The sequence below is a fragment of the Aulonocara sp. 'chitande type north' Nkhata Bay genome, linkage group LG17, assembly GCF_057382095.1.
Source record: "Aulonocara sp. 'chitande type north' Nkhata Bay isolate Kocher_YH1m ecotype deep benthic linkage group LG17, A_spYH_male_GT1.1, whole genome shotgun sequence".
Taxonomy (NCBI): Eukaryota; Metazoa; Chordata; class Actinopteri; order Cichliformes; family Cichlidae; genus Aulonocara; species Aulonocara sp. 'chitande type north' Nkhata Bay.
Window position 1 is genome coordinate 7,518,888 of NC_141360.1, and position 14,328 is coordinate 7,533,215.

General features: G+C 40.8%; 1 protein-coding gene across 1 annotated transcript in view; it reads left to right on the top strand.

The window, feature by feature from the left end:
* LOC147309591 (inactive tyrosine-protein kinase transmembrane receptor ROR1-like) overlaps nt 1–14,328 on the top strand; it is a 155,896-nt gene that overhangs the window by 85,526 nt on the left and 56,042 nt on the right. Inside the window, exons 2-4 of the mRNA XM_086270481.1 lie at nt 2,552–2,614; nt 13,423–13,713; nt 13,967–14,006. Of these exons, the coding sequence (XP_086126607.1) occupies nt 2,552–2,614; nt 13,423–13,713; nt 13,967–14,006 (394 nt within the window). The remainder of the gene's footprint in view (nt 1–2,551; nt 2,615–13,422; nt 13,714–13,966; nt 14,007–14,328) is intronic.

Here is a 14,328-nt window from a genome sequence, read left to right on the forward strand (position 1 = left end):
AGTGCAGAATAGCTTGTGGAATCAGGTAGCATTACAGAAGAACTACTAATTTAGTAAAGAGACACATTTTGATTCTATGTCTGCCCTCTGGGTTTGCTACATATCTCTTAACAATCATGAGCATAACACCCATAACTGTGAGCCTGTTGTTGTGAGCCTGTTGCCAAGCTTCCAGACTCCTCACTAACAGGTGCTGAGGCCCAAAGCGCTGCTCATTAACACAGTTCATTTCACAAGCACCACCACATAGTCGTTACCATCCTGACACATTATCACCCAATTAGCGTGACCCTGTGTCACCAGGCTCCTGGTGCTGTTTGTCTGCAGACTTTCTCTCCTCGACTGTCACCCTGCATGCCACGCACTGTCAGTTTTCAAGTTGTTAATTCAAAAATATTTATGACGTGTTTAGGAATTCTGTATTTTTCGTGTGTATGTGTGAAACAAATGCACCATGTGTATAGTTAAGTTTGCAGTCAATTCTCAGCGGTGTCCATGCACATGCTTGCATTTTCACATCCGTTTGTGACTTTAGGTTACGTTCCCAAAGTTGGATGGCAACCATTTGCCTATTCATCATGCTGAACTATCCCAGCCTGCACCAAAACACACAGACTCACACACTGTTGTAGCCGGCTAGAACTGTGGGATGTTGTATGTGAACTGAAAGTTTGTCAGCGGTCTGGTGCCCTGAGAATCAGTGAAGGTAAAACAGCTTAGAGTTTTTTGCCAGTCCTTCATTTTTGGCTGTTTAATTTGTTAGGAATCACCTATGACCTGCAGCACTGCACTCTGAAGCCGATTTTCTGTCTCTTCTCCCCAGTAATGAAAAGCAGAGAGCAGCTCTGTCTTCAGCTGGTAATAAGAGCGCATTAGGTCCACATGGCTTGTTGATAGGCTCCCTGTTGTACACCCAAACCTTTGATCTGCACTAGAAAATGTACAGCGTTATCACCACTGTTATTTTACATTTAAGAAGCAGTGTTTGTGTCTGTACACAGTATTTTACATAGAAAAGTTTCTCCAGAATTGTGGTTAAGCATTGTTTAAATGTAGGTCCATGCCACTGGCTCAGAAAGTTTGAGTCTGTGACCGTCTTTTTACTTTGTCACAACCATGTGGATTACATTTGGATATAGCTTTCAGGTGTAAAGAATGCAGCTGTAAAGCTGATTGTTTTTGTTTTTTTAAACTAGCTGTTGTAAACACAAGTCAAGTTACCTTGATGTTTTGCAGGAACATGACAATAATGGTGACAATGTAGGGTCAAGTGAATAAGGCCCAGCCACACAGGCCTAGAGACTCGTTCATGACCATCCGCTAACCACCAGTCGTGTGTTCCCCGACTATTGGTGAGTGGTTGCTGGAGCTTGATGACAGTCTCTGGGAAATCAATTGATAAAGCCCCAGTGACATATGCCTAGAGAATGGTCGGTCATCCAGTGGCAACCACAGGTTGATAGAGAAAAAAGTGCAACCCCCAACCAGCTGGCAAAAACATCTTTGTAATAGCTTTGGTCACTAGGAAATTGTGGTTTGCATGAAACATGATAACTTGGGCCCAAGCACTCGCCAACTACTCTCTAAAAAGGAGGGAAATTGTAAAAAGTGTGGCACAAACTGGAAACTGAGAGACTCGCTTTCAAAATAAAAGTTTTTTTGAAACATGTTGGCTGCAGTGCTGAAGCCCAGTTTTCACTCTAAAAGAAGGCATGTGCCATTTCTGATTTGGGCAGATGTCCTCTACTTCCACTTTGTGATCTACTTTTTTGAGTATCGCTACATACTGCAAAACAGTAGTGTTTGCAGGCAAATCAGCCTCTTCCACACTATTTGCTAGCAACCAAAGCAAGCTTAAGGAAGTTTTTAGTGTAGCACCCTCTTTGTGCCCAATATCACCTAGCAACAGTCAGGAACCTCCAATAAGGACTCACCCACCAGTTGGGGAATACAAACATTTTTCTTGCAACCAGTGGTTTTATCAGTGGAGCAGGTGGACTCCAGTGAGTCAACAGTTATCTACCCTTCTCTCATCATGTCTTGTTTCAAAGCACCAGGATTGTGAGAGTCTCCATTTTAAGTGTGAGGCCTCAAGTGGGTACTTGGCTATGTTGACTTTTTATATAAAAAAAACCCCCGTAGTTTCAATTCAAATTTACTTAATTCATGTCCATTTGTTACATGTTGCAATTATGTTGTGCAGATATCTGATACTGAAAACTTGCTTGAAAGGTTCCAATCATTTGGAACCTTTCACTGAGTTTCCTTGCTAGTTGCTGCTTTTTGCAAACATTTGCAAACATTTGCAGTTTGTTGAGTCTCCGACCATAAATAAATTGTCTATGTCATAAATACTAAAAACGCACAAAAGCATCAGATACAACCCATGTTAATGCTAACTGGTAGTTGGCATTAACATCGACATCATCATCATTTTGCTAGTGGAAAATATATGCAAGACATCAATTCTTCAACCTTTTAAAGCATTTAATGTTTAAGCATTTAAAAATAAAAGTTTTGCTTTTCTACTTTTCATTTCCTCTCTTCACAGGATCTGAGTTCCCCCAAGATCCCAGTATGCAAGCTGCCACTTTGTGGAACACCTCTAGCGATGGTAAATGCACACCACACACACACACACACACACACACACACACACACACACACACACACACACACACACACACACACACACACACCACAGATAACCCATGCATGACGTTCTTAACAAAGCTCACTCTGGCAAAACTATGAGCACATCTGTTAGAGACAACATGATGATGACATGTTCATAGTTCAAATTAACACACACAGTGTTGAACTGTAACCCCACATGTGCTGTTGAAATTACTTTAAATGAAGTGTTAAAAATTACACATCCTCCACATGGTTGACTTCAGCAACCCAGACACCCACTGCAGTGTAAGGCACTAGAGCAGATAATTGACAGAACAAATTGCACATTGATCTACTCAACATATGGAAATACAGCCACAGGAGCATTGTATTTCTTTATATCTACATTTACTCTTTCTTAAGTGGAAAATACCAGTGTAGTCTCCAAGGTGCTGCTGCTTTTAGTACATCTTCTTAAACTTTGCATTTTGACCTCATGTTTATACCAACATTTGTGGGCTCTGGACATGCACTTGAGTACTTCTGAGGTCTTAAGTTTTCATCACAATGAGCACAGTCCTAACCCTAACCCTGACCCTCAACAATTAGAATATGTTTTTTTCTCCTTTATATTACAGTTTTTTCTGAATGCTTAAACCCTAACTGTGATTCCTGTAGCACAATCTCTAAAACTATTCAGACTTATAGCAAAACCACTCACTGAGTTTGCAAAACTAAAAGCACAAAAACTGCTTTGCACTCAGTTTGCAATTTTGTAACACACACTTTGCAAAACTGTAGGCACAATTCACTGCACAACACTCAATTACCAAATTTCCAACACACTCCTAGCAAAAGTATACACATGTATGGCTATCATTAACACTAACTTGCCAACTGTCTGGCACACTTTCACATGTGAAAACTTTTTTAGATAATTAGTTCACTTTGCAATCAGCCTAAGCACTATAATACAGGTAAGCTGTGTGTGCGGAGTACAATGGAGGGAGCAGAAAGAGTGAGAAGTAGAGGAGGCCGAGGAAGAGGACGTGGAGGTGAAGAAGTAGGATGAAGAGGACGACAAGGACAAGGAGGAGCAAGAGGAAGATGAGGAGGGGGGAGAGGAAGATGAGGAGGGGGGAGAGGAAGGGTAGGAAGAGTAAGAAATAGAATTGCTGATGACATCAGAGCTACAATAGTGGACCATGTAATCAACCGTGGAATGACCCTGAGGGTAGCTGGCCAACGGGTCCAGCCTAACTCGAGCCGCTACACTGTAGCAAGCACCATAAGGACATCTTGAAATGAGAATCGGTTAGTACAGTCACTTCGCACAAAGATTTGTAGCACTGCCATATGCCAATGAGAAACACACCAATACCATTGATGTAAAAATACTGAAATTGTTACTTTACAGAATTGCTAGATGACCAGATGCTGGGGCAGAGGAAGCATGTTCACTGCAGACCAAGTAACCCATATAGTCATTATGGCGATTGCAAATAATCCTATACTTGGAAATAAACACTTGTGTTTGTTTTGATGTACTTGAAGTTTGGATCCCTCTATGCTTATGGATCTATGACAGAAGTATGAGCTCAAACTGACATAGCCTACCTTGTGCACAGAGAAAGCAAAAGCCAGATGTGTTTTGTATTCATACCATCAGTGTGCAGTTGGCGCATTGTGTGCTTAGTAGATGATGGCGTGTGTGTACTGTTTGATACGGAAACACCATTTTTACGAAGGTGTGAAGAGTTAATCTAGCTGTGTTTGCTTTTGCAAGAGAACTACAATGTTTTGATTATTGGGTGACAGGTTTTCTTATTTGTGTGAAGAGTTTTGCAAAATTAGCCAATAGTTACAAAAAATGTGCTTAAGCAATCAGAAAAAACTGTAAATTGTTCCACAAAGTCTTGGCAATCAGGGAACAAAGAGAACAATCAGCCCAAATGACATGCATCAAATCTATTCAGTTTTTTGTGGAAAAAATGCCTGTGTTTGTTTTTATATATAGGGATGGAGTTAAGGACAATATATGACTTAATTTCTCTTTGCACAGCATCCATTTTATTCTTTGTTGTGTCTTTAGCTTCAAGCATATATGGAGCCCTGGGTGGGCTTGTTTGTTAGAGCTGGCCAAAACACTTGGCTTCACAGAGGAACAGCACAGTAACTCTTGTGGTTCTGCACTGCATAATCAGTGTACTCCACAGTCCTCTCATGTTTGATTTGCACAGTTTTCATTTCATAAACGCAGATTATGGACATTATATAAACAGAGTTGGACTCTGATTCCCTCACTTGTCTCTGATTTTTCTTTCTAAGCAGTCATCTTAAGCATGGAACTGAGCTTCACCAGAATGTCTTCCTTCCTTGGTTACTTTGATTTTTTTTCCCAAATAAACATTATTCCTTTATTTCCATTTCCATTATTCTGATTCCTGTACTGCTGATATGAAGAACATTTTAAAATAAAAGGTCTCCTCGTAACTCCCAGAAAATTTGCTGTCACAAGCTCGCTTGTTTGAGCATGGTAATACAGTTTTTTCTGATGGCTTAAGCACATTTTTTGTAACTATTGGCTAATTTTGCAAAACTCTTCACACAAATAAGAAAACCTGTCACCCAATAATCAAAACATTGTAGTTCTCTTGCAAAAGCAAACACAGCTAGATTAACTCTTCACACCTTCGTAAAAATGGTGTTTCCGTATCAAACAGTACACACACGCCATCATCTACTAAGCACACAATGCGCCAACTGCACACTGATGGTATGAATACAAAACACATCTGGCGTTTGCCTTCCCTGTGCACAAGGTAGGCTATGTCAGTTTGAGCTCATACTTCTGTCATAGATCCATAAGCATGGAGGGATCCAAACTTCAAGTACTGGTGTTTATTCAAACACATCAAAACAAACACAAGTGTTTATTTCCAAGTATAGGATTATTTGCAATCGCCATAATGACTATATGGGTTACTTGGTCTGCAGTGAACATGCTTCCTCTGCCCCCTCCTCGTCTTCCTCTTGCTCCTCCTTGTCCTTGTCGTCCTCTTCATCCTACTTCTTCACCTCCACGTCCTCTTCCTCGGCCTCCTCTACTTCTCACTCTTTCTGCTCCCACCATTGTACTCCGCACACACAGCTTACCTGTATTATAGTGCTTAGGCTGATTGCAAAGTGAACGAATTATCTAAGAAAGTTTTCACATGTGAAAGTGTGCCAGACAGTTGGCAAATTAGTGTTACAGTTTTTTCTGATTGCTTAAGCACATTTTTTGTAACTATTGGCTAATTTTGCAAAACTCTTCACACAAATAAGAAAACCTGTCACCCAATCATCAAAACATTGTAGTTCTCTTGCAAAAGCGAACACAGCTAGATTAACTCTTCACACCTTCATAAAAATGGTGTTTCCGTATCAAACAGTACACACAAGCCATCATCTACTAAGCACACAATGCGCCAACTGCACACTGATGGTATGAATACAAAACACATCTGGCCTTTGCTTTCTCTGTGCACAAGGTAGGCCATGTCAGTTTGAGCTCATACTTCTGTCATAGATCCATAAGTATAGAGGGATCCAAACTTCAAGTACTGGTGTTTATTCAAACACATCAAAACAAACACAAGTGGTTATTTCCAAGTATAGGATTATTTGCAATCGCCATAATGACTATATGGGTTACTTGGTCTGCAGTGAACATGCTTCCTCTGCCCCAGCATCTGGTCATCTAGCAACTCTGTAAAGTAACAATTTCAGTATTTTTACATCAATGGTATTGGTGTGTTTCTCATTGGCATACGGCAGTGCTACAAATCTTTGTACGAAGTGACTGTGCTAACCGATTCTCATTTCAAGATGTCCTTATGGTGCTTGCTACAGTGTAGCGGCTCGAGTTAGGCTGGACCCGTTGGCCAGCTACCCTCAGGGTCATTCCACGGTTGATTACATGGTCCACTATTGTAGCTCTGATGTCATCAGCAATTCTATTTCTTACTCTTCCTACCCTTCCTCTCCCCCCTCCTCATCTTCCTCTCCCCCCTTCTCGTCTTCCTCTTGCTCCTCCTTGTCCTTGTCGTCCTCTTCATCCTACTTCTTCACCTCCACGTCCTCTTCCTCGGCCTCCTCTACTTCTCACTCTTTCTGCTCCCTCCATTGTACTCCGCACACACAGCTTACCTGTATTATAGTGCTTAGGCTGATTGCAAAGTGAACTAATTATCTAAAAAAGTTTTCACATGTGAAAGTGTGCCAGACAGTTGGCAAATTAGTGTTAATGATAGCCATACATGTGTATACTTTTGCTAGGAGTGTGTTGGAAATTTGGTAATTGAGTGTTGTGCAGTGAATTGTGCCTACAGTTTTGCAAAGTGTGTGTTACAAAATTGCAAACTGAGTGCAAAGCAGTTTTTGTGCTTTTAGTTTTGCAAACTCAGTGAGTGGTTTTGCTATAAGTCTGAATAGTTTTAGAGATTGTGTTACAGGAATCACAGTTAGGGTTTAAGCAATCAGAAAAAACTGTAATGATAGCCATACATGTGTATACTTTTGCTAGGAGTGTGTTGGAAATTTGGAAATTGAGTGTTGTGCAGTGAATTGTGCCTACAGTCTTGCAAAGTGTGTGTTACAAAATTGCAAACTGAGTGCAAAGCAGTTTTTGTGCTTTTAGTTTTGCACACTCAGTGAGTGGTTTTGCTATAAGTCTGACTAGTTTTAGAAATTGTGCTACAGGATTCACAGTTAGTGTTTAGGCATTCGGTAAAAACTGTAAGAAATCGATTGCTGACCAACACACAGGCCAGATAACTGTGAGTAACCTGCGGGCAACACTAGGCCACTAGGAAGAAAAAATGTATATTCCACAAATGGTTGCTGAAGGTTTGTTGGAGGTTGCCTGCTGTTGCTAGGGGAAGTCGGTCACAAGGAAGGGGCTGCATCAAAAACCTCCACATGATTGCTTTAGCTGCTTGCAGATAGATTCGTGGATTCATGTGTTCAATGACAAGTCCAATGCTTTTGCAAGAGAACAAACTTATCAGTAAGTACGATGTATGTGGGATGCGATAGGTTTCTGGGTACTTTCTCAACGTCGTTGCCCATATGTATCCGTTAAATTGCACCCCCTCTCCACAGTTTATCTTTGGTTAAAAGAGCAAACATCTGCCTCTCACAAAGAAACACTGACTGGAAAATGCTCAACTTAAAGTTTGTATTTAACTCGAACCTTAGTTTGGCTCTCTCATTTCGTCTGGTTTGCTTACAGTTTTTTCTGATTGCTTAAGCCCTTTTTTTGCAACTATTGGCTAATTTTGCAAAACTCTTCACACAAATAAGAAAACCTGTCACCCAATAATCAAAACATTTTAGTTCTCTTGCAAAAGCAAACACAGCTAGATTAACTCTTCACACCTTCGTAAAAATGGTGTTTCCGTATCAAACAGTACACACAAGCCATCATCTACTAAGCACACAATGCGCCAACTGCACACTGATGGTATGAATACAAAACACATCTGGCGTTTGCCTTCCCTGTGCACAAGGTAGGCTATGTCAGTTTGAGCTCATACTTCTGTCATAGATCCATAAGCATAGAGGGATCCAAACTTCAAGTACTGGTGTTTATTCAAACACATCAAAACAAACACAAGTGTTTATTTCCAAGTATAGGATTATTTGCAATCGCCATAATGACTATATGGGTTACGTGGTCTGCAGTGAACATGCTTCCTCTGCCCCCTCCTCATCTTCCTCTTGCTCCTCCTTGTCCTTGTCGTCCTCTTCATCCTACTTCTTCACCTCCACGTCCTCTTCCTCGGCCTCCTCTACTTCTCACTCTTTCTGCTCCCTCCATTGTACTCTGCACACACAGCTTACCTGTATTATAGTGCTTAGGCTGATTGCAAAGTGAACGAATTATCTAAAAAAGTTTTCACATGTGAAAGTGTGCCAGACAGTTGGCAAATTAGTGTTAATGATAGCCATACATGTGTATACTTTTGCTAGGAGTGTGTTGGAAATTTGGAAATTGAGTGTTGTGCAGTGAATTGTGCCTACAGTTTTGCAAAGTGTGTGTTACAAAATTGCAAACTGAGTGCAAAGCAGTTTTTGTGCTTTTGTTTTTGCAAACTCAGTGAGTGGTTTTGCTATAAGTCTGAATAGTTTTAGAGATTGTGCTACAGGAATCACAGTTAGGGTTTAAGCATTCAGAAAAAACTGTAATTCATCTCTCGAAACTCCAACTCTCCCACAGCTTCGTTCCCACAGAAAATTCTGTGTACACAAAAGCAGACACACACCAGTTTCTGGACAAGACTGAGCAGTTTAGTGAAGATAATGATTATGTTGACCAATCAAGGATTTTTCAAAAACAGTCATAAATATAATGAGATCCAAACAAATCATCCAGAGAGCTTTATTTTTCCACATCATCAAATATAAAAACTATAAACGTAAAGTATATGTGTATGTGTTTGTCATTTAGTGCTCAGCCCTCCTGTGCTTACATCTGTTTCTTATCTGATGGATGGAGGGTGATTGCACCCCTTGTTTTGTCTGCAGGCGGGGATGGTTTTGATTGACCAAACAGGCACAATTCAGGTAGCGTGGCTCTATCAGTATGCATCAGTAGCAGGAAGTTATCGTGCTGAAAGAGGCTCATTACTGGGCTGAAATCAGGGGTGATGATAGTTTACTGAACTCATTTCCCTGCAGGCTTTCTTTCATTATTGCTCTCTGTTTCATTTTGTACCCTTTTTTTTCTTTACTTACTTTCTTTCCTCTGTTGCTTTGCTGGATAGTGACCCAGCTTTAATTAACTTCACCTTTACCCACAGCTGGAAGCTGGAAGCACTATAGTGCGAGGCCTTCAGTGTATCTGTTGAATATGTTTAGTTAGCTTTGCAGCCACTCGTGTTTCTGAACCTGCGTTTTGTTGACAGGAGCCCCGACGGTCACACCCTTACTGTATGTATGTTCACTGAAACCATATAGAATACAATGTCGTGAAAAGGTACTGAGTAATGTGTGCAGTTTTCGAGCACGTATAGTTTGTCTCCTTGGCGGTTGTGTGGGTGTGCGGGTGTTTACATACATGTGCCTGCATGTGAGCGTTTGATTGTGCAAAAACTACTGCAAGGAAAATGCAGGCTGATGACAGGACACCATTTAGCTCCCCTGCCACATTAAAGGGACAGTCCGCAGAAAGGGTTTGAGTTTCAGCATCCTCCTTGTGCCAAATACCACAACACTCACCACGGGACAATTACATACAGAGTGGCTTTGTTACACAGGCATTGGCAGGACATCTTTCTCCTCCTTCTCTTTTTTCCTCTTGACCTCTCTTCTTTTGTCTTCTCCTCTTGTCTCTTTTTCTTTTTTCGCTCTTCGTTCTGCTCCCCGCTGCTTTATTATGAGTTATTATAACGGCTAATGAAGTGTGCAGGCACACCGCTCCAAAGAGCATTTTTATTTTCCATCAACTCAACTAATGAAAATTCATGGAAGCAGTTGTACATTAGGCACCAGCCTCTTGTCAATGGAAAAGCAGTAATACGGCGTAGTCCACTCACTAAAACAGGGTTGCCAAGCATAAGGCCTGGGTGCCAGAATCGGCCCACCAAAGACTCCGATCGGGCCCAATGGATACCTTTGGACATTTTGAAGAAGGGCATAAATTTTGGACTTTTAACTGTGTTTTCATACATTTGAAGGTATTTCCTCTCCAAGGGCATTCATACAACAACTAAGTAATAAAGTTATAGATAAAAAATTAAATGACAGAAAAGTTCCAATTTAAAATTAAAATGGAAAATATTGGGCATTTTCTTTGAATCAACAGTAAAGCTGAGCAGTGAGCTACCAGAATATTTTCTAGCTGTTAAAATGATACTTATTTGTCTCATATTAAGATATCTGAGGTGTTAAACTTGTTCACACTGACTGAAAGGGGAAACTTGAGTGGCCCGGTCCACTTGAAATCTAAGTGGGTTGTATGAGACCCGGGATTTGACATCCCTGAAGTACCAGATTACTGACATTCCAACATTCAGTACAGACAGAAATCATAAAAATTGCAGTAAAATGTAAACTACATAGAGAAACAGAGCCCGAAGCAAACCAAGTATCAGGAAATAGGCACATTATGCCAATAGCGTAATTATTACTCCTTAAGTTTAAAAGCTGTCTAACTGCTTTAATGAATGCTTTCAGACTCATAATTACTTTTGAGAAACAAATCAGCAACAAATTCCAGAGCGTTTTCTTCTCTTTAACCGATTTCTGGACTTCCAGTGCATTTTGACTGAACGGCAGTGATAGATTGCACCACACTTGAGGTCAGAGCACATTTTTACCTTTTGCAGCCGTGAGAGGGTTAATGCGACAAATTGAGTATACACAGCGCTCCACAGTGAAGTTAAATAAGAAAATATCATTGCCTAATGTGCGTGAAACTGGACTTAACAGACACGGAACGTAATCTCGCCACCGATCTCGGTATGTTTATGGTCGTCTCATGACTTTTAAGATCGTTAGAAACAGTAACATAATCGGATTGGACAAATTCAATTTAAAAGTAAAACAAAACACAAAGTAGCAAAACGGCTGGATAAACAAGTTATGAAAACCAACAAGTGGCACGCGGAGACGGCTTCACTCGGGGAATATTTTCTGTTTGTGTGTGTCGTTGTCATAGATAAATATGAAACAGGTTCACAGCTTTCGGCAAAGCCCTGTGACAGAGCATTGTGTCTACGTGATGTCATGCTAAAGCATTTCCAGTTTTTATGTGTGGAAATGAAGTGCACACATCAGTGGTGGAGTGGAGGAGTAAATAAAAAGGAAAATTGGATGAAGGTTTACAGTCATTGTTCCAGCTGACTTTAAAAGCATCGACCTCCTGAAGGGTTTGATCTCGCTGCTGTAATGTTGAGATACAGGACTGTGTAGAGCACATGAAGAAAAGAGGTCATATTAAGGTTGGTGAAAAATGGGGAGAGGAGACGGTGGTGGGGTGGTACTTGTTAGTACCACAGTGCTGTGTTAAGCCCTCAGTCTTTATGGAAGAAGCTGTGAGTGTGTGTTCTACAACCTGCCAAGCACATGCACTGAGATAGAGGCCATGTGCTCAGGTTTTTACACCAAACACTCAAAGAACATAAAGTAGACACATTTTTTCCGATGACTTCTCTCTTCTTTTACAAAAGCCTTAAACAAAGACTGCCCACGATGAAGCTCAATATGTAGGTGGACACCTTTTGCGTGATTGCAGTTTTTCGTCTTACACTGTACACGTTTTACTAAGTTACACTACACATTCTTCTGCCTGACTGCCCCTCCAACTTTTGTACAGACACTGCATCATCATTCCACCAACCACAACACGGGATGCTCACAGTGAAAGAAAGCTGGCCCGCACTCCAACCCAAGTAAAGTTTATTCAAACGAGGCTGTAATATGAATGAGCACTGTTTTATGCAGTTCTTCTATCACCAGCATGTTCACCTTCATAGACGTCGATGTTGATACGGTTAATTTTCTGACCGCTCTCTAACATTTTTCTGTTAACATTCCTTGGAAAACCTTGAAGTTAATCTTGCATGGAATACAGTAGTAAAAATCTGAGTGCTGGTGTACTCGCACAAGTAAGTGTGCGCCTCTATTTATACCCATCAACCTCTCTATTCACACACATCATTTTTCATTTGAGATTCTTCTGTAGGCCTATGTGCTTTTCCTCATTTGTTTGTCTTGGCCAGTTTGTGTAACCAGGAGCATTTCTGCATACCTAACACAGGTTTTGGGGTTGAGAGAACTTTCCAGAGGTTTTTCATGACATTAAGACCAATGTTTTTCCTGCACATTAAACTCTTAGGTGGCCCTCCAGATAGTTTTTTTTTTTACTGACCAGCTTAAGGGGAAAAATACGGTTCTGGAGGGAATCACGATTTAGTTCATCTTTGTATTGCAGTGTGTTCTAATAGCATTACCCTTCATGAATTGGTTTCGATGGCGAGGCACTTTTTGCTCGCTGTAATCATTCCTCTCATTCATAACAGTAATCAAGAGCTGTTTGTTTTGACTGTTTGAAAACAGGCACGAAACACTGGGAACCAGTCATTTTAAATTTGATTCTTCTTTTTTTCGAAGACCGCAACGCAGGTGATATTGCCTCATGAGCTCATACACATAAATCTGAGGGGGAAACCCTCTGGCATCATACAGCCATGATGAAAAGAGAAATTAGGTGTCACAACAGTGGCAACCACAAAATAACTTGTGAAACCAGGCTCTGAATATGTGTGTCTGAAAACACGGAGTTTGTTTTACCGCGTTTCTTTTTCACACAGCAGCATGTTTTATTTAATATCTGGCTCTGAGGTAGTACAGTAAGTGTTGTTTGATTTATGTCATCGTTCTTGGCTGTGTAGTACAATTTTCTTGATTTTCTTCATTCATGGTCTTGTTCGTACATACATATATACATATACACACACACACATACATATATATATGTATGTGTATATGTGTGTGCGTGTGTGTATCAGGTATAATAAATTGGCTTTGGCTTCAACAGGGCAAAAAAATCAAAAACTTGCACTTTGCAGTTGTTTTTACTGCACTACAAACATCTTTAAGTACATTTAAAAAGAACAAAGAAAATACATACATTTCATAATCTGTAAAGAATGCATGCAAAGGGCATTTTTCTTCTAGTCACCTCCACATGATCACCATCTGTCTCTTCTTTCTCTCTCTCGTATTCTTTTCTTTTATCCTACCTACACTGCCTACCAGGACCTCACTTCATCCGCCTTGACGCTCCCATGAACAACATAACCACCTCCGTGGGCCAGACGGCCGAGCTTTTGTGTCGTGTCTCCGGAAACCCACCACCCACTGTGCGCTGGCTTAAGAACGACGCTCCTGTGGTACAGGAGCCGCGGCGGGTCTCCTACAGGTCCATGCTGTTTGGATCACGCCTCCGCATCCGCAGCCTGGACACTACTGACACGGGATACTTCCAGTGTGTGGCCACCAACATCCAGGGCTCTGTTTCCACTACGGGCGTGCTGTTTGTCAAGTTCGGTGAGAAGACTTTGTTACCAGTAGCATCTAAGCATCTGTGCATCTCAAACTGATAAAACAGCCAAACTTTTAAAAACTTACTGCCGTCCATTTCCCCCCCACCTATTTCTATTTCTTTTCCTAGAGATCTGGCTCCTCATAGCAGCACTCATCTCAGCTGATTCTTCTTGTAGCTGGCAGCTTGCACAGAGAAAAATCTGGAAACAATATTGTTTATCCTGTAGTAAAAAAATCCCCTTGTCTTCTTTTCCAGATCCAGATCCGCTCCCTACGTCTCTGCCAAAAGAGCCCATGTAAGTCGCTTTTCCTCTAACCATTTTTCTCTCTGTCAGTCTATTCATTACCACAATACAAGGGACAGCTTCAGATAAGTTCGTTTGTGAGCAGATCCCACAGACAACTTGCAGATTATGAGAGAATTGCATTTTACATATTGCTGGAACTTTAAAACTAAAGAAAGACCTGCTCGTGCATGTGTCACAAGCACCTCATCGGTTTAGGTTAGTAAAACATGCAACTTGCAGGTCTTATGAACCAAAAAGATAATATACACTGTAATTTTGTTTAATATTTACTCTGATAATTATTTTAACTAAAGACACATATTAGTGTATG